Source organism: Anarrhichthys ocellatus, unplaced genomic scaffold (assembly GCF_004355925.1).
Source record: "Anarrhichthys ocellatus isolate YVR2014 unplaced genomic scaffold, GSC_Weel_1.0 scaffold1, whole genome shotgun sequence".
NCBI lineage: Eukaryota > Metazoa > Chordata > Actinopteri > Perciformes > Anarhichadidae > Anarrhichthys > Anarrhichthys ocellatus.
The window spans coordinates 14,030,500-14,056,999 of record NW_022280031.1 but is presented as its reverse complement, the minus strand read 5'-3'; the positions used below and the strand labels follow the sequence as shown (position 1 = coordinate 14,056,999).

Genomic DNA, 26,500 nt, shown 5'->3' with positions numbered 1-26,500 from the left:
TCTGGGTCCCCCCCCCCCCCCCCCCCATTGTCAATGTGTGACGAAGATAGAAATTCCACAATGAAGGTCTAAAGAAGAATTTATTATAATATTAATTTGACAAACAGCTGTTAAGTAAGGAAAATGAAGTTCAATACCAGCATTAGAGGAGGAACAAGTGGGTGAAAGTTGGTTACAGAAGTAGCTATAGTAGAATGTGAAACCTAAAACAATAATCTTCTCTCCGTCGCTCAAGAAAGAGATTAAAACATTTGTGTGCAGAGGTGAATTCTTAACATAACCGTGGAGGGATTTCTATGCATTATTCAATGCAAACACACATGAAAAAGCATGGCTTCTTATCTAAAATTAATTCATAATCACGATTTTACACCATTAACTGCGTTCACATCTCTTAAAAGTCGTTCCTTTCGACAAACAGTAGATGCTATCGATCATAGTGAGCCGAGACATAATCATATTCCATCAAAAAACAAAAAGCACCACATGGTCCGAGTGAGTTATGGACTAGATGCAAAACGTATCCAATAACAAACCGTCTTCATGCCGAACATTACATGAACCTCCGGTAAATAAAGTCAAAGCGTCAGTGATCTAAAATAAAAAAAACAAATAAGTGTTCTGTTCAACACTGTGCAGCATGTTCTTGGCCGAGGGGATCACATGTCACCATTTTCTATACAAATCAGTAAATGAAATCTAAGGCCTACGAGGAGCATCACACCACATACAGCAGAAGTGTTGAGAACCATTTCTCTTGTGCATCATAGAGGGATCACTCGCTCTGAGGTTCAGATCACAAAGCTACAGAAGTCAAGGTTCAGAGATTGTTTACATAGTTGCTCCAGAAGAGCGCTCACAACATTCATGTTTCTCTAACAATAGCGTCATTGACTTCCATGGTGGATGGCTGGAGTGATAAAAAGAGGTTTTGTGTCAATGACAACACACGGTCTGTATTAAGAGTATAACACCGCTGCAGAGGTACCCCGTGTCAAATCACATCATGTTATCGAGGAACCACGGCAATTATCTGGGGCCTCCGGCAGACAGACTGAGGATCTGTGAGAGAAGCACTTGTAAATTGTACCTGCATCAACTTCACTGCAAAGCACAAAAGAGGAACTAATTCAAAGTATGTGCACACACCCATCAAGAGAATTAAGACATGCTGAATGAAAGCTAGAAAACAAAAAAGAAAAGAAAGGAAACATTTCTGGTTAATTAGCTTTAAAGCAAATAAAAGGCTTTCAAAGTGTAAAGGACGTTTTGTGTTTGCATCCCAAGGCGGCATAGCACTAGCAACTCATGGCATCGGGATAACTGTAGAAATGCCCTTATACATTCACATGAACATTTATTATGACTCATGACATGCTGGGAGTAAAACTGTACACTTGTCATTAGAAGTGGTTTGATCTGTACGGAGTTGGGACAAAATATGAGGTAGCTCATACATACATTCATACATACATATGGTCGGGTCCGTTTCATCTAAGACGTTAGCTCTGCGTCTTCCGTTTCCATAAAACAGCTGCACATTCAGGCCGTGAAACACGTCAACACAGTCGCGATTATGCCATGCAAACAGAGCCGTTACATCCCAGCTCGTGGTCAAACATTTTGAGAGACCAGCGGAAAGCGGTCGACGGCGATGGTGTCGGGCAGAAGGCAAATTCGCAGAAACGTTGTCTGGACCGGAACAATGAAAAGTGGTTTCTTTAACACTAACGCCTGCATAGTTTATTCTCTTCCCAAAGCATCTCTCACAAATATGGGTACAAGTTCTGTTACAAAAAGGAAAAATGTTTTTTTTTTTTTGTTTTTTTTAAATCAACAAAATGTGGTAAAACATAAACAATAAAAACAATGTCATCTGTGCAATGTTTTATTCTACAGTTCATCCAGAGCTAAAAATCCATTGTTTTCAACAAGACAAAAGTAAATCAACAACAAAAAAAGAACCTGGTAAAGAAACGAGTCCCTGGGCGAGGGAGCCACAACAAAGTGGATGGTTTCCAGTGAGGGGGGCCGCCGTGGGGTCTGGGAAAGTCGTCAGCCGGCCCACGAGCTACCTAAACGTGCCGAGTAGAGCCAGAAAGCACCAATCAACAACAGCCACCTAATAAAATAGACCCACAGACGGGTTAAATGAAAATGCTGTTCATTGAGAAGACCCCCTGCTAAAACTCCACCACCAGCCCCCCCCCCCCCACGAGCCAGGCAGTGGAGAGGCATGGAGTCCACAGAGAGAGCGCCGGTAGTGGGAGAGTGAGACCATTGACACTCCTGCGTTCAAACTGTGGCCATTTTCAAACAAAGTCCACGTGAAAAGAATCTGTTTTTTTTCTTGTTTTTTTTTTTTTCTTCTTTCTAACATATACTTTGTTGAATCATACACTTTTTTTTCTCCATAGAATTTTATATAGGTTATATAAAAAAGGCTCTATTTGAATTTCACCTAAAGCAAACAACCAATGCAGGTGTCATTATGCAAGGTCCCTTAACTGTGTGTTTAAACGGTGATGGCGATCTGGGGCGGGCAGACAGGTTTCCACCTCTTGCTTTGAAGAGGTTTGGGAACTTAGTGAGTCGATGACGTCCAATCACGCGCGAGACGACGGCCTCGATTTCGAAAGGTACAGACGGAAAAAACAGGCGAGTCTTTACATCCAGAGCGCAGTCACAAAGCGCCCGGATGAGCTCAGCGGAGTCTTCACCAGCTTTAGGCGTCCATGCTCCCTGTGACCGTCTGGCTCCCTGTGACCGTCTGGCCCCCCCCCCCACCCCCGGGCACTGAGTGTGCACACACAGGAGGTCAATCTTCCAGCAGGTCTTTGTCAAGATCCATGAAGGGCTCATCGATGTAGCTCGCTATGGCACACAGAGAAGTCCTATCTGAGCCCAGCAGCACCGACACCGTCTCCTTCCAGTAGCTGAAGGGGATACAGGAGCTCTGAGGAGGAGGAGGAGAACAGAGCGCATTTAGAACAATCATTTTCACATAGTCCTCGTTATTAACGGCCTCTTAATTAGCTAACTACCATATATGGTAATGGTTGATATGACCTCATTTCATTGTTTAACGGTGACACTGTCAGCGAAGTGAACCGTCACAACTAATAGCAGCTACCAAAGGGATCGCGACCATGTGTGTACATGAACATCTACAGCTTTTTTTTTTTTTTTTTATATACGCTTGTGAAAATATTAGGAAACATTGTTAATGTTGAAGCAGCCATGATTTGTATTTTCAGCCACTTGGGGGCAGTGGAACCAGCAAACACTAACATCACCATATGAAGTTGTTAGGGTCACTCATCAGTCAAACAGTTGACTCTTTACACACCCAGCAGTTAGGAGTGTGTGTGTGTGATATACATACATACATACATACATACATACATACATACATACATACACATATATACATACACACAAACACACACACACATATATATACATACACACACACACACACACATATATACATACACACACACACACACATATATACATACACACACATATATACATACACACACACACACACATATATACATACACACATATATATATACATATACACACACACACACACACACACACACACACACACTCTCTGGAGTTGAGCAGAAGTTCACGTTACTGTTTTTACCCAGCAGTCTTAGAGCAGGGGGCTAGAGCAAAGTATTCTGTATCAGATTAACTCAACACAAATTCACAACATCAGTCAATACTTGCTACTGAACACGACTACATTTACATGTGCTGTATTTGTTTTTCAAGTCCTATTTGAGGTTTTCTGTGTGCAGCCACTTACTCAAAGCACATACACGAGTATTCATTACGAAAAAACGGTAATATGAAGTTTGGAAACTGCTCCTTCCACGCTTCTGTTTCAGCCCCATAACACAAACAAGAGTGTTTGCTTATCCCAGCATGCAGACATCCAATGTCCCCGACAGAATGTTTGGAATGAGTGACAGAAAAGTGACTGAACGTAAACAGTAGACACCGAGAGGAGGACTCGCACATCGTGCTGCTGCTGACTTTAGTGAAATGACTTACTGAAGCTTTAATTATGTACAGAGCCACTCACGTTCTCCAGACAGGTGCTGTCTTTGTCCTTGTTGAGGTAATGGCGCTGCCAGAAGCGCAGTAGGTTGTGGAAGTTGTTGAGCAGGAAGCCCGGGTACTTCTCGGCATACTCCTTCTCCCGCAGGGCGTTGAGGTAGAAGGGCAGTTTAGCCTTTCTTCTGGCCAGCATCAAGACCACCAAACTGGTGTTCAGACAGCTCACGTTTTCCTGCAGGAGGAATGGTGATGGATGCAGAAAGGAGTGAGATTTGAGCAACACGCCAAACAAACAAAAAAAAAATTTAAATGCTTATTGTAGCGGACGTTACTTTAAGTTTCAAACAGTCCATAATTTTTTTTTGTTAAATCTGTGAGTCAAATAATAATAGTATAAAGTTAAAATGAAGCAATACCTGTGTGAGTGTCTGTACGTTGATGATGTTGATGAGTCGGAAGAGGAAGGACAGCCTGTTCTCAACTCTGGCCATGTAGGACAGCAGGCAGCATTCAGACAGCACCTCCACCACTGAAGGACACGGTGAGAAATGTAGTTTAAAGTATATTACAGGAATCAAAAATCAACGTTCAATCAACCTAATACAATACATTTATTTCAGTAACTTCTCGTCTACACCTGTAGACTTTCCATCCCCGTTTACCTTTGACATCTTCAGTCTGGCTTTCAAAGCGGTCCAAAGACAGGACGATGCAGCGCACCAGCATGTTGGAGTCCACCAGAGAACTGTTGATCTGTGTCAGGAAGGTCTGAAACTACAGAAGAGATGAACCATTAGTGGTGCAACGGATCGGATCACAGAGCAGATCAGCACAAAAGAAAAAAGGGTCATTGATGATCCCTATTAGATCACTTTGTTGTTTGATTATAGCAGCTGGTCTACAAGGCTCCAGAATATTACGCATCATAATGTAACTGAATGGAACCTTCGTCCGTTAGCAGCGCTGCCACCGTCCTTCAATTTAAACACGGACTGGTTGTTCACAATGTAACATTATCGAGAGCGGCGAGTATAAAAGCAGAAATGTCGATGTCCTGATCGCATGTTTTACTGAATATTGGCAGATAATGACAGTCAGTATAACTTTATTTCACACTGTTAACGTTAACTGTGTAATTAATCCGCGGTTCATATGCGTCCAAAACCCTGAGAGGGGATCCGTAAGGATGGTCCGTTACACCATCACAAAGTATACTATTAGACACACTTGTTCATCCATCACACAAGCTGCGAAATGTAAAATTTGATTTTGTTTCCTATACCAGCAAATGCATTTTAATAATGCATTTAAGGTGTCCAATCATACCTTCTCCGGAGTGTTGACATATTTGTTGAATCTTTTGAAGGCATCAATGTTGAACTTCATGAGCTCTCCCAGCAGATCAAAGTAGCTCTGTAGGACATCTCTTGACGTACAGCCGCTGTCTATGATGCAGAACAGGATGTGCTGTCGAGGGGACGGAAGCAGAAAGTCAGCAGCCGCTCTTTCATGATAAGATCTGTGCAACGTGGACAGTCTCCATGGAGGGTGTGTTGGCTGCAGTTCTTACCTCTAGTAGTCCCCTCTTCAGGAGGAACATTTGGTCTGCATAGGAAGTCGCTCCTCTGAGGAAACTTTCCACCGCCCTCGCCTGCCAGAATCTACGTACACAACAGAGTTATAAAAAGCAGAACTAGAGACAAATCTTGAGAAATCCTTTTTAAAAATAGAAGAGCACCTGGTGCTCCGGAATGGGAACTCTTTCGAGAAGGCTGCCGCTTAAAATGTCAACATATTTATCTCACGCTTCTTAATCTTTGGCCTATGTGATGCTGACCTGAATGACGAGTCTGGAGGCTCCCTCTTCATGACGGTGAGGAGGCGTGTGAGGAGGCCCTTCTTCCCGTCACACACTAGGCTTCTGTCTGTGTTGACCAGTGCTTCCACCTCTGGGATGTTGGCCTTCATGGATATGGCACTCAGTTCATTCAGCTCCTGGCTATTCAGCAGGAGGTATTTGTTCCTGAAAGACAGATAAAACATTTTAACAACAGACATAACTTGTTAGGAGAAGTCAGATCCAAGGACATTCCGTTACGGGGCGCTTACTCATGGTGATCACTGAAACTCTGAAGTAGCCGCAGGAACTGGATTTTGAAGGATATTTCCTGCACAACGAGAATAAATAGTGTTAATGGTTAAATGTTAAACTTGAAAAGGTTTAATTTAATTGCCAGTTATTGCCAGAGTATTGAAGGTTCATACCGGACTGCAGTCGCAGTTCTCGTTCTGGCCGTGGACCACATGATTAGAGGCAGTGTATTTCCTCCAGATCAGCTTGTCAAACAGGTTGTTGAGTCCCGGGATGAGACGGAACTCAGCCAGCATCTTGTGGACCTGTGCAGACACACAATACGGGGCTCAGTGAAATACTCAGTTAAACTCTGCTTACATGCAACACTCCATCTTATATCTGAAGGAGGGAAGAGACGACGTGTGCTGTTAAGTACCTGGTTCCTCTGTCGGCCCATAAGAAGGACACACAGCACATAGAGCACCTCCACCTTATACATGATCTCATGGACGATCTTCATGGACTGGGGCAGTCGGTGTCTCAGAGGGCTAGTGGCCAGGGAGCTCTCATCGGACGACTCTGGAGGCGAGGTAAAAACATAAATCTATCTCAAATCGGAGGCCACGGGATTTTAAGCAACGTGAAGAATCGGCAGCACGGCTGACTCGTCTCACCTGTACTGCTTTGTTCGGCCTCCTCGGTCGCCATCTGCATGAGGGCGTCCAGCACCAGAGCGTTGTCCAGCCATGTGTACCAGTCCTCCAGCTCCTGCAGGAAGTTCGCCCCTGTGGCCTCAGACACCTTTCTAGTGGCCAGCTTACACAACCGCTCAATGAAGCCAGGGATGTTCAGCAGGGTTACTAGTGAGGAAAAGGTAATAACATTGATATTTTACAATTTACTGATCTATTTTTTAATTAAAAGCACAGAATTCATGACAGCATGGAGTTGTTACTCTGCACTCTGAAGACAACCTACCCTGGTTGACCTCTGCCAGCGATGGGCTGGCGTTGCGTTTCTGCTGTGCATTTTTGGCTAAAAGGGTGTGCTTGTCGTCGTTTCCGACATCCGGCTCAGAGATGGTGACGGAGAGGATGCGGCAGAAGTTAGCGAGCTGCTGTTGGTCAAAGCTCTGGACCAGGCCCGACAGATTGGGGATGCCCTCTAACTGGATCATCTCCTGGAAAATGCAAACATATAAACGGTTACCAAACTGAAAGATGTATTGTAGACATGTTGTTTATTATCTAACCCAAAACAGTCCTAATGACATTCTCTCACTGTTTAGTAATTCATCTCATAATTACTAAGAAGATGAATATAGACTTTTGTCAAACTGCTCCTAGTTGTCTTCATCACCACTTAGCACTACCAGGACCAGAAATATGAAGGTGAAAACACAAAGGAGGGTCTACAAACCCTCCATATGTAGACACCACAATACCGTGACGGACCAGCAGTAGTTAAACATTTAGAAGATTTAGCAACGCTCATATAACACTTCTGACTTTGACAACAGAGTTTGTCAAGAAATCTAGTAAATCGCTAAACTTTCATTTTACAGAGCTTAGCAAACACATGCATGCAATTTTAAAATACTGAAGAATCCAAGTGGAACACTAAATTATTCTACATAAAAGACAAGGGTGTGACATTTGGATGTAAGCCGCTGCCGAGCATAATCATTCTGGCTTTAGAGGCGTCTGGACATTGAAAATTTAAATTGCCAGACCAAAGATATAACAAAAAAATGACGTTATCTTCACAGAAAAATTAAGATTAATAAAAAATTTGACTTGACTTTTAAGTAAGAGGGGCTTGCCAAATGTGCAGTAAATCATAAAGTAACTTCATCGGCCTCTGGAATGGCCATTAACAAGTTTTACATGCTCATGAGTTAATACAAGTATAACTCTGACCTTTTTAACTCCGAGAATATCTTCGATTAGGGTAGCCGTCTGCAGGAAGGTCTTCTTGTTGGTCATCAGGGTGAAAAGAAACAGCACAAAGTCGTCCCTCGCTGCCAGGCTTTTCGTGACCCCCTCCGTCTATGAATTGAAAGAAAAAGACATGAATTAAACCACGCCCACTCCTGTCTGTAAACATGATTTGAGACAACAGCACAAACCAACTGCAGGGAAAATACTAATAATTAGAAGATATAACGCACCGTTGACATTTCTCTGGTACGTACAAACTGTAATAGGATACTTACACATATACAACAGTTGTAGAGAACACTAAGGCAGTCCTTGACCAAGTCATCATTCACTGTTGTAACACAAACACAGCCGTTAGTCTTATTGTTGGAACAAATCATATTATGATCATGTACAAAAGTGTTTACTTCCAAATAAAAGCAGGACGTATTCACACCTGTGACGTCATTACTTACGATTGTTTTTCTTCTTCTGCATAGTTAATGTGGGTCTCATCAAGATCTCCACAAGCAGCTTCAGGGGAAAAGAAAATGTCGTCAGCGCTGTGAGCAAATACTGTTTTTAACATCCACAGCGTCTCCGCATGGAGGTGTACTACACATGACAACAATTAGAGAGCATCGAGCACTAGGAATGTTGAACTTACATCAACTCCACCGAAGAGGTCAAAGGTGTACGTGTTGGGGAAGGTGGATTCCTGAGCGGTCTTTCTGTCCTCCGTGACAAAAGACATGGCCTCCATGGAGAGCTGGGATGATAATACCTGTTAAAAACCATTGTCCACATGTCTTTACATCACCCAGGCTCCCAAGTAAAACAGTCAACCACAAGTGGCTAAAACCAGTTAGTTCTCAGCATCGTTGTTACATGGTCTAGTCCCGTGTGGCTACCTTAAGAAAGCTGTGAGCGTTGGAGAGGTCACTGTTTGGATGGCTGCTCTCGTAGAGCCTCTGCAGCAGAGTAGGGATGCCATGCCACTTGGCCCGTTTATCTCTCTCCTGGAGCAGGCCTCCTGGGAGCTGAGACACATAAACAGAGGAAACATTAAACAGTGCAATAAACACATAATAAATGGTAAAAATTAGAAGTTTTTAAAAGATCTACTTTTACTTGAACTAATAGATGTCAGTCTGCAATCTTGAGAAAAATGCAGGTATTTATTTTGGCCATAGAATCATTTTGAAATACAGAGGAAAGCACCGCGTGATTTAGAGTGAAACAATGATATGCAGTCTATAACGTGTGCATTGCATATGTAGTCGATCAAATTGCATAATAAAAAAAACCTGTCTCAGTCAATCTTCCCCCATGGAAAACACGTTAACTAATTAAGAACAAAAGGTCCCAGAGAATAGGAAGGCTGTGAGTATACTTTTAAATGTGATTATTGTTGAGACATATAGCAGACTATTGCAACAGGGAATACAGAAACTGAAAGCAAACTGAGCAGCTTTTTATTTTATACTTGTAAAAAAAAAAAAAAAACTAAAAAATACTGTAGGACAAGAGAGTCCTAGCCTGGCTCATATTCCACGGGTGCAAATGTATTGTGGAGCAACGCCATCATGTGCAGCTGAATATTAAAGATGTTGTCACCCTACAGCAAATAGTGTTGTAAGCATAGGTGTGCCGTGTTGAGTTTTTCTCCTTTAGAATGAACTTATGTGGGGCATTTTGAATGGGTCACAGAGAAATGTGTTTTAAATATTTCTCCAGGGCTATTGACTTTACAAGTGATGAATGTATGCACACCTTTTCTGTCTGGTTGTGAAAGCAATCTTCACTGTTGAGAGCCTTTTTTTTTTAAATAAAAGGCTGTGACAACAGTGTAACTTTAGAGATATGCATGAAAAATGTGATGATAATTCCTCAGCATGGCTCATTGTAGTTAAAAACAGATCTCTTGACTGTATTTACTCCTAAAACTAATGGGACCTTTCAGCAAGAGAGACACATTCTGTAAAATTTGTATTTTCTATACCAATCCTATAATCCAATACAATACAATCGGGTTCAGCCTCCTTCTATAAAACGGTGCATTGTATAAAATGGCCAGAATTTTTGTTAAAAACATTCCAAAATGATCAAAAGAACGTGAAAAAATAACCGTTTGACGTTACATCAATGTGCTGGAGACACCGACTGCAAACCAGCAAAGCTCGGCACGTACTTTCTTGAAATATTACTTGTTCCTCGAGAGGCGACAATGAGTCGCTGTAGCGCCAGTCTGCCCTCAGTCCAACATGAGAGGACGAAGAAATAGAGCAGCTATTTAAGATATTGCACATGCTGAAACCCTATAGTTAAAGGAGAAATACTCTGATTTTCAAAACTCATACATGTTATTACTATGATTTAAGAGACACTCCAAAAATATTAGTGAACATGAATAACTCGCTCCCAAATCCAAAAGCTAAAGTTCTGAAACTCAAACGTGTATACGTGTCCATTGACAATGAATTCGGTAAAGATGTTATAGATGACACGTTAAGTATATGGGCTCATTTACTGTTTCAGATCTATAAAGGCCATTTGGGTATAAAAAAATAAAAAACATTCTTTGTGTCCACACAATCAGTCTCCCATTCATTGTCTATGGAGCAGCTCCAGACTTGAGACTAGGTGACATCACAAGTTTGAGACCGTCTTAGGTTTCGGGCTTTAAAAGAGAGCAGCTCATGTTCACTCTGCTGGGGCTCGGAATGAACATACGGGAATTCTTGGCATCAGAGACATTCCGCTTCAAAAATAAACCAAGAAGTGACTATAAATCCCTTTTACAGTTGAAAAAAAAACACAACAACCCCCAAAAACTGTCTCCAAATTTAAAAACTCTCACTTGATGACAGCAACTCCTCATATTTGTTGTTACCGTGTCTCAAGGTTATAATGCACATCTGTATTTCATATTGAATTAATGGATTTTTTGTTGCGTCACAAATGGTTGCCACCTTAAGTAAGAAACTGTGTTGGGGAAAAAAAGGACAAAGGAAGTAGCCTTGTTGAACAATGTTTTGAGTTCTTAACCACAGCTTTTGACATGCTAATTATGACCGACTCCCTGGAAAGCCATTCTTTACACTTAACAGTAGTATATTTTATTTAGTGATCATATTATGGGAACTATCTAAACACTCTGAGCAGCATTAAAACGTGACAAATTCCGTATTTTCAAGTTGATCAGGGATTTTTGTTTATCAGGTTTAAGGAGTCGTCATAATGCGTAATACTAATCTTTCACTTCAAATTGCAAGTCAACAAGGAAATTTAAAGGTACTGACTGCACAGGAAAAAAAAAAGGTTTAATCAGTTTTGCAATGTAAGGGCTTGAGTCACGAGGGTGTAAGTAAAAATGTGAAATAGAGAAGACACTAACTACATCTCAGGACGACGTTCATATCGATAAAGACCCTTCAATATCACAACAGTTCAATTTAACGTCAACCAACATTAGCGTCATAACCGAACGAATAGGTACTCCAACGTTACAAATGTCAAATTAATGTTTTCTTCCGCGGAAAATTAAAAAAAACGTGCTAACGTTAATTTAGGCAAACAGCTGTTGTTGCCTGTCCATTTATGGAAACGGTAGTTATTGTGGTTTCTGTGTCGTTACGTAATCACCTGAGCTGTTCAGCTGGTTTAGCTTAGCCAGCTAGCTAAGCTAACGATACTCCGTTTGCTAACATTAGCAAACGTTACTTCCGTTGATTTACGTTACGTGATTTAATAAGCGCTTCAAAAAACAAACGAATGGCTCTCTAGTAGCAGTCAACCTCCAATGCACGGAAAAACCTTCAGTTGAACGCGTTTATATATCGCAGTTAATGTGGCATACTGTGCTAAGCTAACGTGGGGCTAACAACAAAAGACCCACTTGAAGCGGAGCTAGCTTCATACACTTTGTTGTATATTGTTAACGGTTATTTGCATGGTCAACGAGCAAAATATCAACACCCAGAAACTCAATGGCGTCACCGTTTAAGGTGTTTTGTTGTAGCTAGCTGTAAGGCCAAAGCTGTGACTAGATCTAACGGGCAGGTCTCCTAGACAACAAGCTTCATGTTCAGGCTGGATTCCAAGCGCGAGACCGTGGCCTCAGTCGACCCAACTGTCAGGTCTGTCTTTAACGGTCGGAACGTTTCCTCGTTTCCTCTTACCTCCGTCCCTCGACTGAAACCCTGACCAGTTATTTTACTAGCCGTGAACTTCGTGACGATACTGCCGTTGCAATGTCTCCGTTTTCCTCCGGTACAGGGGGACTCGGAGCCCAGAAGCGTCGCCATTGTTTCTTCTTCCTGAACTGAGCTGTTCACGGCAGGAAGTGGAGGGCTCTGATGACGTATTCGAGGTTAATTAAGCGGAAGCCCACCCTGCAAGAATCAAGTGGCTTCAATATACATTCAATAACATTATATAAATGCACATAGATATACATTATTATGACAAAAAAATACAGTCGAGGCTCTCTTGTGTTTAGGTTGGATTTAGGTGTTTACGTGCTGTTGTTTGTTTGTTTAAATCTTTGCACTATTGTTTAGTTAGTTAATTTTATTATTTTTACTGTATGTATTGTGCATTTTCATATTGCATTTTTATATTTATTATTTTGACTGTTATTTTTACTGTATATATTGTGCATTTTCATTTTTATATTGCATTTTTATATTTAATATATTTTACTCTGTAATTTGTATTGCTTTACCTGTACCATAAATGCTACTGTAGCAAAAAAAATTCCACTTGCGGGACTAATAAAGTATCTATCTATCTATCTATCTATCTAGGTGATTATATACATGCATGCGCTGCTCATTTATTACACATAGCTAACATATTTTATTGGATTCCAATAACATAACTACGACAATGATCATATTACAAAATAATTTACACATTGCATTCAAACAGCATGTACATATATTAGAATATAAATTAAGAGAAATATTCAACTTTTGAAATCAAATGACAAGAAATATCTCTTTGACTTTAAATGTTCAGCTCACACCTCCCCTGTGTGACTATAAAAACAATCTTCTTGCTGACATACATGTAGTGTCTCAGCCCTCCCGCTAATCCAGGGCGGTCTGCAAAGTCTATTGGTCGTACACATGACCTCTTCTCATGGCTCTCCCAAACTGCAGATGAGACAGGACAGCATCTGACTTCACTCTATCCTTCTGACTTCGTTCTCCCAGACTGATCCACTGTCTTCTCCTCAAGTGTCCCAGCTGTGATCGTTGCCTTCGGTCATTTGGAGGTAGGAGCTGATGGCCTCCCTCAGCCCCTCGCTCACCAGAGACTTGTCTGACTCTGTTCTCATCTTCCTGAACATTGCTGACCTGGAAGAGACAGAAAGGCTATTTACAAAGACTTGGATGAGTAAAGGGGTCATGGTATCGGTTATAAAAATAAAAAAACGGTGCTGCAATTTTACCACAATGTCCCAAACATTGTATTTTTAACTGCGTGTGTTGCACTTTATCAAATAATCATAATCTATTGTGGTTATTTATCTGAAGTAGCTTCACTGAACACTATTGCTTAACATCCTGCTCTGCACTCACACATTACACACAATCAAACCTAACATCCAGTACAACCACAGTCTTATCTGTTGGCATATCTGCTGCCTTTGTGTGCACGCTCTTCTCAATCGGTTTACTCAGCACTGAGTCACAATCAGCGAAAATAATAAGCTGCACAAAGATTTATCGATTGCTCTCCAACCAGTACGCCACCAGGTGCTGCTGCTCTACTGTAATAGAGTGACATCTTGTGGCAGTCATCAGTGGAAGCAAGGCTAAAGGGAGTCTGGCCCACCTGCTAATGTCCTTCCAGTTGAGAGTAGGCCTCCTCACAGTTGTAGGTATAGGCCTGGCCTCTCGAGCGTCGTCTAAACCCTGGATGAAGCAAGGCTCCCTCAGCCGACAGCACAATCCATCTTCAAGCTCTGTGAGAGGAGGCAACATTTTAATATCACTCTTCTAGAGTTGTCTCTGGTATGTTTAGGCAAAAGAAAAAACAGCATTTTGCATCCTCGGTGCAAACCTGAATAGTGTTCCACCAGGTGATCCAGGGTGGGGAAGGTGACTCTTGGAGATATGTAGACCCAGCCATTTTGGAGGTGAGAGATGCGGTAGTGCTTGACACAGTCCAGGTATGAAGAGTTGCCCCTCCTCAGGATAGACAGCGAGTAACAATCTGAACATGGAAGTAGCACACAGATGTAGCAGTTAAACGGCGCGGCTCTTCATTCTTAACTGTCTAGTTTGGATTGAATATGTTTCTAATGCAATCCACAGTTGAAAAAAACAAAAAAAAATCCTTGTAACTAACTTTTGTTTGTCTCTGACTCTCGGATCAAGAAGGTGCCACTGTGGTTATTAGGCTGCATGAGCAGCTCCACTGCTTTGTTCCTGCTGATGCCTGTGAACAGCCACCTGAACAGAGAAGAAGACACAACAGGACAATGAGAAAGAAAAACAAAATTTGGTTTCTTTTTTTTTCAAGATTGGAAAGTCCACTGGAAACAGTATCAGAGCACATTCCCCACTGGAGGAGGACTGAAACTACAGGAGGCAGAGGCTGATGTCATGTCACCGGAGAGAACAGCAGCCTTGTTCCAAACCTCCGTCTCCACTGAGGAAAAGGTCACCTACACAGAGACTCCTCCCACCTGTCAGGGGACTCCTGACCTTTCATTTCTCTCTCTCTCTCTCTCACACACACACACACACACACACACACACTGTGATGACACAGGTGTCTTCACACACGTTTTCACAACTTTCTTATGACCTACCTGTGTGTCAGCCTGGCTGTGTAGTTGGTGGGAATGTAGCTCTCACGGTTTGTGGTTGTGGATCTCACCATCATAAAATCACCATCGCTGTAGGAATAAAAATAAGGCAGTCATGACTAACTGTATCTGTTTAGGGTGAAAACAAGGGGTGAGGTGTGAAACATTAAGAGCTCCATCACGTACTCTGATATGATGGTGAGTCGTTCTCCAGTGCACATGGTTAACTCTGTACGCTCAAAGGACGGGTAGTCACAGAGGGATACGAGCACACTGTCCTGGGAGGCTTTAGAGAGAAAGAAGGGAGATCAATAAAATATTTCAATTTGTTCAATTTTTTGTTTTTTATTTTGTGTGTTAATGTTTTGGCAGTATAACCTACGTGGTGATCTAGTTTCAGGTTGATTTTCTAGGATTGTCTGGGTGGTTCTGCATCTGATGGGGCAGGTCCCCATGTTCTCTGGCTTCTCGCACTTGTGGCTGAAAAGAAGAGAGACACAGGTTGAGATGGGGAGCATAATTAGAAAATGTCTTGTCAAAGGCCTTCAACAACTTTCACATTCATAATTGAATCATCCCCCTAGTTATCAAATTATGACTGCCACACGGGAAGCAGTTTACAGGTTCTTCATACTGTTTTGTAGCCTGGCAACAAAAATGTAGATGATACAGGAAGGTGCCCAACCACAACAAGAGGCATTGATATCCTGTGCTAAATGTCCCTGCTGCATGTTTACGAGGAATAAAATCTATTTAACGTGAGCGATAGATTAATAAAACGAACAGATGAGATTTTATTCATATTGTGCGTACTCATCATGGCAGCAGCAAGTAAGAATACAATATCTTAAATCTAATCTAAATACAGTTTATTTTAATTTATACATATTTAATTTAACACAAGTGATCAGGCAATATATTCTGGAGGTAAAAATCAAGTCTTTGAGCAACAACTCAAAAAAGAAATAAAGAAAAGTGCCTTTAAGCAAAAGACCATCATCAAAGCAAGTAACATACCTCCTTCAATTTCTGATTTAAAAGTGTTCGTAGTGAGTCAGATCCTCCTCAGATCAACTGGTAAATTCCAAATCTTTTTTGCTGAAAGATGCTCGTCTGCCTTCAGCACACACTAACACACACACACACACGGGTCGCTGTTATTATGTGGCTGAGCTCAGGGTTCCAACTCAGGCCTGTAGATCAATCGGAGTGACTGTGTTTCCTCCTCTGCGCTGTAATGAAGGCGGCTGTGTTTTTGCAGCTGACTGAAGAGACGAGGCCCCCTGCGAGGCCTTTATGTATGTTGCCCTGCTGCGGCTTCCTGTGACGCTCAAGGACCTCGACATCCGGACTCAGAACAGCTTGCGTTGATCTCTCAGGATGCAGTGTTTTTCAAGTGGGACTCAAAGTGCATCACTTGTTTATGGAATTAACTGTACGTCTACGTAAGCACCTTGTGGTGCAATGTGATGGCTTTCAGCGGTGACATCAATTGCACCAACAGAGAGTTGGTGTCTTTAAGGCTTTAAACTGGTCCACACTACATCTTATCTGTCTGTAGAAAACGGTGACCACATTTCCTCCTCAGTCCAGTGTTCCGATTACATTCAGTTACTGCCAGCCATGCTACAAATCAGATAAGAGTTAAACCTGTGCAGAAGCATGACGAAGGTTCCCCTGCCTGCCTACTCCTGTCCTGATTCATGGGCAATCATAAAGCTCGTCCATCATACTGACACTGCAGTAAACAGTCGTAATGCAGCAGTATGACTGGGGATTTTGTACTCATAATCATTTTGGTGTACAAAAAAACAGTCGAAGAAAATCAAAAATAGAATTTTTTTTCAGTCTCTGCTAAGAGAGACGTTCACGCTCACAGTCCTGATAATTTAAAGCAGTAACAATGTTCTCTGTGATCTCCTCTAGTCGTCTTTAATCAGATGGACTGAGTTGCTTTAGAGTGTGCCGTAATCACTGAGAAATGCATGTTGGTGCAAAAGACGGAAAGAACGTTTGATCAATGAATGTCATTCCATATCAGGGGGTTCTCTTTCTCAAATGGTTTTCTAAATTGGTTCACCAATTACTCCAAATAACCGTTATCTAACTGTGTGCTTGGTTAATTCCTCTTTGCAATCAATTGAGGCAAATTGTAGCGTTGCACGAGGAAAATGATATATCAGATACCAGAAGTGAGTAATACAGATTCAGCGCTTTATTCCTATGGCAGTACATCTTTTCAGTTTGAAATCAATCTCATCTCATTTGTGGTGCAGCTGATCATTTTTTTTTTTTTTTTTTTTTTTTAAATGTGTGCTAAATATAGACAGCCCCATCTGTGACAGACAACAGAAGTTGTCACACTGTGGTTGGAAACTAACTCACCACTGTCACCTCACTTTTCCATCAACAGGAGAGGAAAAGTACAAGCACTCGCAGCACTGAGACATCCAGTACTTTCTTTTGTCTGTCATTCAAATACATTTACTTGTTATTTATGTGCATTTCGTTGGCAGAATTATTGGCAATGTACTGACAAATGAAAACACCAGACATGCTGTCATGATGTAGCTTTTATTCAGTCGTAATATAAATGAGTTGAATCAGCAGTCCCTCAGTGAAGGGACTCGTACTTTTCACTTCAGAACCCACTTGTTGCAGGTTGTTAAAACAATCACTGAATAATCTATTCAACTGAACAAACGCATCCCACACAAAGCAGAAAGAAAAGTAGACTAGCTCAGACACAAAAAGAATAGAAAATAAACGAATGTGTGTGAAGGAGTTGACACACCGGTACGTGACTTTACACTGAACGCTCTTTCACGTTGTTCAAAAAGCAGCTCTCACCACAGCTGTAGTTTAGTGTTACTGACATTGTGCTACAGTCTGCGATGGTTCTTACATGTATCACTTTACCTACATATCTGCAGCTACAGCAGGTTCCGTGATCTCTCTGTATACTTTGTGACTAAATCGGCCTCGCATTGCAGCAAGTTTGGGATTAAAACAAAGATAGTGACTCAAAATCAATGTTTAGAGATCACAACAGGCGAGACCAGCTAGAATAGTAAAAGTGTTGTACCTTGCAATGAATGTTATTTTGAACACATGGAGCATTTCTATAGTGTGTGTGTGTGTGTGTGTGAAGACATTCAAATCAAAGACGATGTGAAAAAAAAATAAATAGAAGGGGTTGGACAGTCAATAATAATGGTTTAAACATTTCAATACGCAACACATTTGAATATGGTTATAGTTTCTAGTAAGAATGTGACACTGTATTAAATATTCAATATTTAATAATATGCATCTGTTAATATATTTATTACATCTTCTCTAATCACATAGTTTATTACAGATCCTCCTGGCGTTGAGTAGCTTAGGAGCGGTGAGAGAGAGAGAGAGGGAGGGGGGGGAGAGAGAAAGAGAGGGCACATAAGTTACTATGGGAATGTGCAGAGGGCAGAGCTTAGCAGGAGACCTCCATGGTCTGGGGTCCGGCCTGGTTGTCCAAGGCCCCGGTGACGCTGCCCTCCAGCAGGCTGTTGAGGTTGTTGCGGCTGCGGCTGCTGTCCATGGAGGTGATGCTGGAGGAGGAGGCGGTGCGTGAGCGAGCCAGACGAGTCATTCCTACTGACGCCACTGCAAAAAAAAAAAAAAAAAAAAAAAAAAAAAAAAAAAAGAGAGAGACGCGCATTAATATTCCACTGACATGGCGCAGGAGACTCAGTGCAGTGTGGAACACTGGGACACAACAACAGAAGTGTGCACCATGCAAACAATTCTCAAAAACTAAGACTAATAAAATAAACAAAATATGGAAACAGAAAATCATTGCGTGTGTGTCCACTGTTGGAAGCACAACAACATGAAAAAGCAGTGCAACAGCAGAACACGGCAATGCAACTGAAGTGACCGAGGAAGCTTGTCATGCAACAAAATAGGACACCGAGGACAGAATCCATGCTAACGGGACAAAGTGAACTCCTGCAGGGAGATGAATGTATGCAGAACGATCTCACTGTGTTTAGTACTGTGACTGTGTCCACCACACCGGGCTGCTGTTGAATACCAAAATGAGCCAGTGCTCTCTGGAGAATTTCTGCATACATTAACATTCATCCACTGTGCAGAAATACGAGGCCAGCGGGTTTCAAAGCCTTCTAGTCTGACTGTTGCTCAAAAACCAGATACCTGAATCGTTGCTCAGGTGACTGAGAAGAACGTAGGGAACTGTAAGCAATGATTAGAGAAGGAAGGAAGAAGAAGGGAGAGACATGTTGAAACGATAGCTCTAATGTTGCTTTATTCCACCTCAGTGCGTTTCTGATTCAAGCTGAAAATCCGTCGCAGCTTGTGGCCATTGAGGACAGAAGAAAAAAAGCTGTTTGCTACCAACAACAGGTAAGAAATCATAGCATGTGTGCAAACTAGAATCTTAATTTCCTGTACTCTTTGGCTGTTTGTCTTTTGCTTTTCACACTGCGGCAACGTGTTAATGAGGAAAAAGCAGCTTTCAGAAACACGCTGAGGTGTTTGAGATTTATTTTCCACACTTTCTCTGCGTGAAAGCACTCTTTTTTAATCAGTTTTAATCCTGCAGTGGCATTTACTCAACAGGGGGATTCGGTGGCCTTTAAAGTAACACTGAGGCACTGACATACTGGCTACACCCGGGGGTGCCTCCCACGGTGAAGGGTTTGGGAACGGGAGAGAGCAGAAGAGAATTAGCGTGACAGAAACACACACACAGACACACACACACACACACACACAGAGACAGGCGTTATCTGTATGCCCAGAGCAACGATTTCATCCATCCATAGAGGCTGGTGGGTGCATCTGAAAGTCAGCAACAGAAATGTGTTGTTTTTCTTTGCAGATGAGTGACCTGGAGGTCTGTTTAAGTATGCACATTGAGTCTCTCTAGAAAGAGACTGCACCATTAAACAGGTCTGGACAGAAAAGAAAAATCACACAAGTTCACTGTTCAGCATATCTCGAGTGCCATGCTCGAAGCACTCACACCTCACCTACTGAGGGTTGTGGGGACCACACACTGCAAAGAGCAGAGAGGAAATGGCGTTAGCATCCTCTGAGGCGCTCGGGCTGCCTCTCCGTGACCTGGCTGACAAAGAACTGTGTCTTTTCATGCACTGCTGGCCACAGTCCAACCCCCCCCCCCCGTCAGCAGGGGTGTTTAGCAACAGCTCTTTGGGAGACTGCAGTGAAAACAATCCTCGTTTAAGTTACTGTTGTCATTGCACTCACGTCAACAGGAAGTTCTGTGAAAAACACAGACAAACCTCGACCACAAGCACGTCACCCCGAAAGGTTTGAGCCTGTAAACAATTCTTTGACATTTAGTATAGAGTCACCTAGTTTGAACTGGTATTATTTCATATTTAGATGTTTTTACTGACAAACCAGAAGTAGCTAAACACATGTGAGCATGTGTACTTACTGTAGCCCATTCCCTGAACAAAGTACTTGAAGGCCTCGGCAAGTTTCCCTGGCTGTGAACAGATAAAGTTATCAAAGTTAGAAGATAATTTAGACAAAGGAAGTTGCTAAATGACTAAACCTAGAACCTTAAAAACAAACCTGCACAACTTGGGGCAAGCCTCCACAATCAGCCATCTGGAGAAAAAGATCCGTCTCATTATTAACTTCTTTGTTCAGTCAAAAGAAATATCATATATTTTATTCATCAAGAAATGCAAAAACCTTCACCTTCAGCAGTGTGGTCTTGACTGGATTTAACCTGGAGTTGCACTCCACCTGAAACATGAACAGGAGAGTTACTACTGAGCTCAAAAAACGCTTCCCAAAGACCCTTCTGTTGCTGAGATGACGGAGTGTAACTCACCACAGCCTCCACAGCGGGGGACGTGTCACCGACCACCAACAACGCAGGGCAGCTGGATGGGAAGAGAACACAAGGTTTAAATATTCTCAAGAGACAAATGTTCATCAGAGTGTTCTTAGCCTCAGAACCTACGTTAATGTGTTAACTGTAGCCTCGTTCAGACCTACGATTGGCCTCTCGATCTCCAGGTCCCGACGGCTGGTGCAGGGAGACAAATTATGATTTAGTTAGAGGAGCAGAAACAATGCGATCCGGCTAAAATGTAAGGCGACTTGGCAGGAATCCGGATTTTCTGTGAACCTCAGAATTTATTATTATACCCTCGTCCTTTGTAGTGTTTGATGCATTGCTTCTTTCTATATTCAGATCTGGCTTTCTACAAGTTTTGATACTGGAAGCAGAATTTACATGCCTCCACTGTACCTATAAATGCGATCAAGAACACAACAACTGAGGGGAAATCGCTGCTTACAAAGCTATGCAAGTACAGTGTGTACAAATGTATTGCTTCATACTATTGGTAGGAGCCACAGAAGAGGGCCAGGTTCTCCTGGTTGATGTCTTGGGTGATGTGGAGGCGGTAGCTCTGGATCAGCTCCGTGTTATCTGTCAGCTCGTCCTGGTGAGCAGAGAAAAACAGACGAGTTCAAATGAAATAAGAGGGAGAGCCGACATAAAGGGCAGTTAAGCAGCATGTAGTGAATGTGCACGTGAACCATCAGTCATCCAGACAAACCGTGGGATTAGTATATACAGTAGGCTTAGCTTCAGCACGGCAGTTATTAACTCAGAGTCTGTAATCTCCGTGTCACAATCTACGAGTCGATATATCCAGGAGGACAGAAATAGAATAATTAGTAAATTGTTATAAGAGCGAGATGAGGTAAATGGTACCCAAGGAAATCAAGAAAAGCCTCTCGAGGTTCTGTCTCACATCGTCAATAGAAAAAGGTCACCATCACTATTTAGCAGAAACAGAAATGACAAAAAATGAGCACATGGTGAGTAATGTACTGCAGGAGGAACTCACAGTGCTGAAGTGGTGAGACATGATGATATCCACCAAATCACTGGTCCATCCAGACAGCTGCACACGAGAGGAAGACGCATCACGTCAAGACAGAAACAAGAGCAGACTTTGTTCTATTTACGCAGTAACCTCATGGTTATGGCTGTACAAGCATGTCTGTGTTTACATGTAGTGGATGCACTGACAGCTCTAATGTTTGATTTTGACTTTTATAAAGGACGCAAATACACAAAGAAGTCATATTTAACTTTTAGACCTAGTAGGTGTAGTGGCACATACCGTCATTAAAGAAAAAATCTGTAAAAAAAAAAAAAAAAAAAGCAGAGGATGTCTCCTCTCTATCATTGTCTTTTATATATTTGGCTTGTTGAGCCAAATAACAAGAGAACAGATGAAATGTGGGGATTTTGATCTGTATGGGACATATCGTGGTTCCATGACTGTGTGCCACAATAACGGGCCAAACAATGTTCTCCCCTGAACAACCTTGTGCAGTACACACAACAATGTACAGTTCACAGCATTAAAGTACAGTAGGACACGACAGTATTGCACTTGTAAGCAAATTATTCTACTCAAAATCAAACTGTTTTTTAAACTGAGCCAAAGAGTTGTCCCCAAATACATTGTGAGAATTCTGGCTCACTGGTATGTTCACCAGACTATGCAAGTAAACTGTCTATGGTGTGGAGCATGACATCAAATACAATGATCTGTATCTTGATCTGTAGAGCCAGAGAGGACAAATGTCTACTTCGAATTGTCTGATAACAATCTTGGTGTCTGTGATGAAGTAAAGTATCTTGGTCATTTTATAACAGAACACATGACCGATGATAATGACATTTCGAGGCAATGTCGTAGGATGTATGCACGAGCAAAGACTCTGTGACGCATGTTTGGTACGTGTACAGATATCTCTGTTCAGAGCATATTGTACAACACTCTACACTTGTGGTCAAACTACAAAAAAAAAAAAAAAAAAGAAGCTGACAGAGACTTGAAGTAGCTTATAATGACGCCATGAGAATATTCCTAAAGAGACGGAGATGGAGTAGAGCCAGTGAAATGTTCGTGGCTGCAGGAGTCAATACTTTTCAAACTGTTTTCAGAAATCTTATGTATGAATTTATTTGTCGGCTTAATGACTCTCTCTCCATCTTGGTTTTAACCAACATAAGGTTTAGTAGCACACGCTACCAGTCTGTGGAGACGTTGGTACAGCCGTCTCTTTGTAAGGCATCGCTAGGCCTCCGTATGCATTTGTCTTTGGTTGACTGAAACTGATCAAAATGCATTTGAGTAAAGCTTAGTTTTGATTAACTTTGGAGGGAGAGCTGTTATTGAGATTATAAACTACATTAGAGTCCCTGCCTAATGTAGTTTTAATGCCATTAATCAACGCTTACAAATCTCACACTTATCATTTTTAAATCTCTTCAAAACAATATTCTATTCACCAAAATATTCTAAATAAATATAATTCTATTTATCAAATATATCGTTGGTATTGAAGACTTGGTGTCAGCCTCCATGATACTATTGCTAATAATCTCATCATATAGAATAGACTGGAATAAACTCAACAACCGTGAGCTTAAAATAGTCCGGTAATAGTAAAGAGCATGAGCAGGAAAGTGGTTGAACTACAAAAGGCATTCATTAATAACAGCCTGACAAATGGCTGGAAACTGAACTCAAAATGGCCGGTTAATTATTTAAGAAATAGCTTCAGAGGACGTTCTGTGCTGCAGCGGTAACACTGACCTTTGAAGCTGCCCAGTCGATCCAGCCTTCAGCACATGGGTCCACGTTGATCAGAACCAGCCCCTCCACCAGGGTCGGGTTGTTCAGCTGAGAGGAGAAGAACACACGTCAGTCCCAACTCCATATGGACAACTAGTGGACACTTTGACCAATAAGACATCGAGCATGATGCGTGCTGTGCTCACAAATTTCAGTTTTCACTCTTCAAACCTACAGCGTGGTTCGGTCTGATCCAGTGAACTAAAGGAATCACGCCCATCAGTAGCTACATCTTCACAATTAAAAGTTTTGAAACGTTTTGCTCAGGATTTTGCGTATTCCTTGAACATTGCAGATATCGGATAAAACCACTGCAGTGTTTTGGTGGTAAAAAGTGAAGCATTTCTGTTGCTTTAAATGAAGATATGAAAGACTGAAGATGGAATCCTGGGCCTTTAAATTAAGGGGCACGATTTTGTAATTGCTTGAAGACAGACAAGAGGGCGTCAGGGGAAATCTAAGATCCATCCTGTCCGATGTTGAGGGAATACTGCGGCTGCTGCTTTCAATGTGATGCAAATGCAATGCAGCAACAGCTGCTATAAATCCATCAAAGGTAAACTCATTTCGTTCCAAGCCGGTTAGAGAAAATGCAATTCAGAATAAATTTTCTTCATTAATTCAGACTCTCCATAAGGAGGCTGGGAATGTGACTGCTAACCCCTACACCTTCCCTGTTTTACCCCTGACCACCATCTTCTCTCTCTCCATTATTCATCTTTCTGCTCTGCTGTACACACGTCGGGCTTATTTTAGCCCCACTGAGCTGAGTGCGGAAACAAGATGTAAGCAACTGAAAAGGAGAATCACCGATGGGATTCATCATTTGGGGACCGGCAGCGTATGCAGCAGACTGTGGAGAAAGCTGAAGCCCTGTGTGGGCTTGATGGGAGGCTTTAATGTTCAGCGTAACAAGCTGTGTGGCCCTGAAAACCTTTAATTATTACAGGCGAAGCCGAGAGGTCAGGGGGGTCAGATTAGAAAGAAATAATGGGGGTTGAAAGTGTCGATGTTCTGGTACAGACGGGGACTCACCGCAAAGCGGCTGAGGATGTACGCTCCCGCTCCCACGCCGATTGCGATCACACTGTTGACCCTGCGGAGAAAGCACTGGTTTACCGTGGGACTGGACGTGAATAGTTAATCCAAACACATTATCATTGATCGGCTGGCAACACGGGAGCCACTGACTTGAGCTGAGTCATCACGGAGGGCAGCATTTCAGCCAACTCGTCCATGGTCGGGTAGCGATACCTGGAGAAAGATGAAAGGCATGTGATTCCTTGTGTTAGTACAGGGTGATTTCCTCATGTTTGAATCAACCAGAGAAACTGAGTTAATCATGAATTTAAACACAGTCAGACACGCACCCGCTGGGGAAGGGAGGAGCAGCCTCCTGCTGGCCGGGCGCATCCACGTGAACCACCGCAAAGTGCTGCATGATCTCCTGCATGTCCTCATAGTTGAACAGGGTGTTGAAGCACGACTTGTCTGGAAAAGGTGCAACCAGTTCAGGGGTTTAAACTCTGTGGAGGACCTGTATGTGTGTGACTGCACAGACTAAAACATCCAGGACATTGTTTATCGATGACTATTTTTGGTGGACTCACGGTTGAGGCCGATGTCGTGATAGGTGAGGATGACGGGCTTGTTGCCCTTTGGAACGCCTCTCATCGTCACGTGAAGAACGCCATGGGGAGTCTCTATGTCATGCTCCTGCAGCCACAGAGAAGAAGAAGAAGAAGAAGAAGAAGAGATAACTGTTTAGGACTGATGGAACAATACATGGTGTGTTTTAGGTAAAATACCTAATGTTGCACTACTTTAATGTGGCGTGTGTGTCGTCTGTCTGTGGCCAATCTTATCACGTTTAAAGTTCTGGCGTTAATGCATAAATAAACAACAATTACATCTTTGTAGCTCAAGCCTGATATAGTTTTGTGGAGTTTTGTCAGCAGTGGAATATGTATTATATTGTGTGGGCGTTTCCCTCTATACATTAACATTATCTCAGCCAAGCACAAAGCCACAACAGACACAAACTCAGAACAATTACAGCAATTTATGCCATAAAAAAAAAAAAAAGACAGAAACAATAAATATTATGAAATGCCTGAACTAAGCTTGGACACAACAATCAGACACAGGAGACACATATTTTGTAAAGTAAACACCCAATGACCACAACATGATCTCAGATTGGGGATGCAGAGCATGCTCCTCTTCTCCACCACACATTCCTCGTTCCCCTGGACAAACAAAGCACAGAATGGGCCGTCTGTGAAACGAGTCCTTTTCTTTTATCCTAGGGCCTGAGACGCACAGCGTGACTCTGCAAAAATGACTGTCTTTGCAGAAAGACCCATTAAAATTCAACGAAGTCACACCAGCCTCATTCTCTCTCCATCGCTTCCTTTTGAATATATTTCTTTATGGAGCACAAGGACGCCCTACGTCAGTATATCACAGTGCTTCAGTGCAACTGAAAGCACATTAAATGGCTTTCGGGTCATTTTCAAGTGACACCTAATTTGACTAAATCGGGGGAATTAGTTAAAAGATGACATGGCAAAAATAATCAGAGGCTCTCGTGAATGTTGTGGCAAAATCAGGAAGTGATGACATATACAGTAAGTAAAGTCAGTTTCCAGAATCATAGCATCACACACATATACATACATTCCCAAGGTCAGCATGCCTTGGTGCTGCATACGAGGGTGTGCATGGCGCAGCTCTGTGTGTGTGTGTGTGTGTACTGCTCCTAGCAGGACAGCCTGGGTGGGGCCCAGCGCCTGCCTGGTCTCAAGGCCCATTGGTCATCAATAATGAAAGAGAGCGAGCCTGGGCGGACGACACACACACACACACACACACACACACACACACACACACACACACA

At 42.2% G+C, this 26,500-nt stretch overlaps 3 protein-coding genes across 7 annotated transcripts in view; all 3 read right to left on the bottom strand.

The window, feature by feature from the left end:
* Positions 1–61: 61 nt before the first annotated feature.
* Positions 62–12,441, bottom strand: trpc4apa (transient receptor potential cation channel, subfamily C, member 4 associated protein a). Of its 2 annotated transcripts, none has more exons than XM_031855617.1 (18): positions 12,252–12,441; positions 8,982–9,110; positions 8,738–8,839; positions 8,547–8,604; positions 8,367–8,422; positions 8,071–8,199; positions 7,130–7,331; positions 6,826–7,011; positions 6,588–6,730; positions 6,343–6,474; positions 6,187–6,245; positions 5,915–6,100; positions 5,648–5,738; positions 5,404–5,544; positions 4,740–4,851; positions 4,494–4,606; positions 4,103–4,309; positions 62–2,956 (listed from the first exon to the last, which is right to left on the bottom strand). In XM_031855617.1, the coding sequence occupies exons 1-18, from the start codon at positions 12,375–12,377 to the stop codon at positions 2,819–2,821; spliced, it is 2,310 nt and encodes a 769-aa protein (XP_031711477.1). In that variant the 5' UTR covers positions 12,378–12,441; the 3' UTR covers positions 62–2,818. The 2 variants fall into 2 exon arrangements, with proteins under 2 accessions (XP_031711477.1, XP_031711467.1); XM_031855607.1 differs by having other exon boundaries at positions 8,738–8,854; positions 12,252–12,433.
* A 401-nt stretch (positions 12,442–12,842) lies between these two features.
* On the bottom strand, positions 12,843–17,359 carry sla2a (Src like adaptor 2a). 2 transcript variants are annotated; one of them, XM_031841403.1, is made up of 8 exons: positions 15,911–17,359; positions 15,276–15,373; positions 15,080–15,179; positions 14,897–14,983; positions 14,431–14,534; positions 14,143–14,295; positions 13,915–14,044; positions 12,843–13,433 (listed from the first exon to the last, which is right to left on the bottom strand). In XM_031841403.1, the coding sequence occupies exons 2-8, from the start codon at positions 15,346–15,348 to the stop codon at positions 13,310–13,312; spliced, it is 771 nt and encodes a 256-aa protein (XP_031697263.1). In that variant the 5' UTR covers positions 15,349–15,373; positions 15,911–17,359; the 3' UTR covers positions 12,843–13,309. The 2 variants fall into 2 exon arrangements, with proteins under 2 accessions (XP_031697263.1, XP_031697192.1); XM_031841332.1 differs by having other exon boundaries at positions 15,276–17,359.
* A 94-nt stretch (positions 17,360–17,453) lies between these two features.
* The window catches only part of ndrg3a (ndrg family member 3a), a 29,342-nt gene continuing 20,295 nt past the window's right edge, over positions 17,454–26,500 (bottom strand). For 2 of the 3 annotated variants that reach the window (XM_031841088.1, XM_031841160.1), the window contains 14 exons: positions 25,212–25,317; positions 24,972–25,092; positions 24,793–24,855; positions 24,637–24,697; positions 23,563–23,649; positions 21,796–21,852; positions 21,281–21,384; positions 20,898–20,963; positions 20,766–20,817; positions 20,630–20,677; positions 20,501–20,536; positions 20,361–20,412; positions 19,091–19,129; positions 17,454–18,538 (listed from right to left, as the gene is read on the bottom strand). In XM_031841088.1, coding sequence (XP_031696948.1) covers positions 18,366–18,538; positions 19,091–19,129; positions 20,361–20,412; positions 20,501–20,536; positions 20,630–20,677; positions 20,766–20,817; positions 20,898–20,963; positions 21,281–21,384; positions 21,796–21,852; positions 23,563–23,649; positions 24,637–24,697; positions 24,793–24,855; positions 24,972–25,092; positions 25,212–25,317 — 1,065 coding nt within the window. In that variant the 3' untranslated portion in view covers positions 17,454–18,365. The remainder of the gene's footprint in view (positions 18,539–19,090; positions 19,130–20,360; positions 20,413–20,500; positions 20,537–20,629; positions 20,678–20,765; positions 20,818–20,897; positions 20,964–21,280; positions 21,385–21,795; positions 21,853–23,562; positions 23,650–24,636; positions 24,698–24,792; positions 24,856–24,971; positions 25,093–25,211; positions 25,318–26,500) is intronic. The other variant, XM_031841228.1, reaches the window with a different exon arrangement.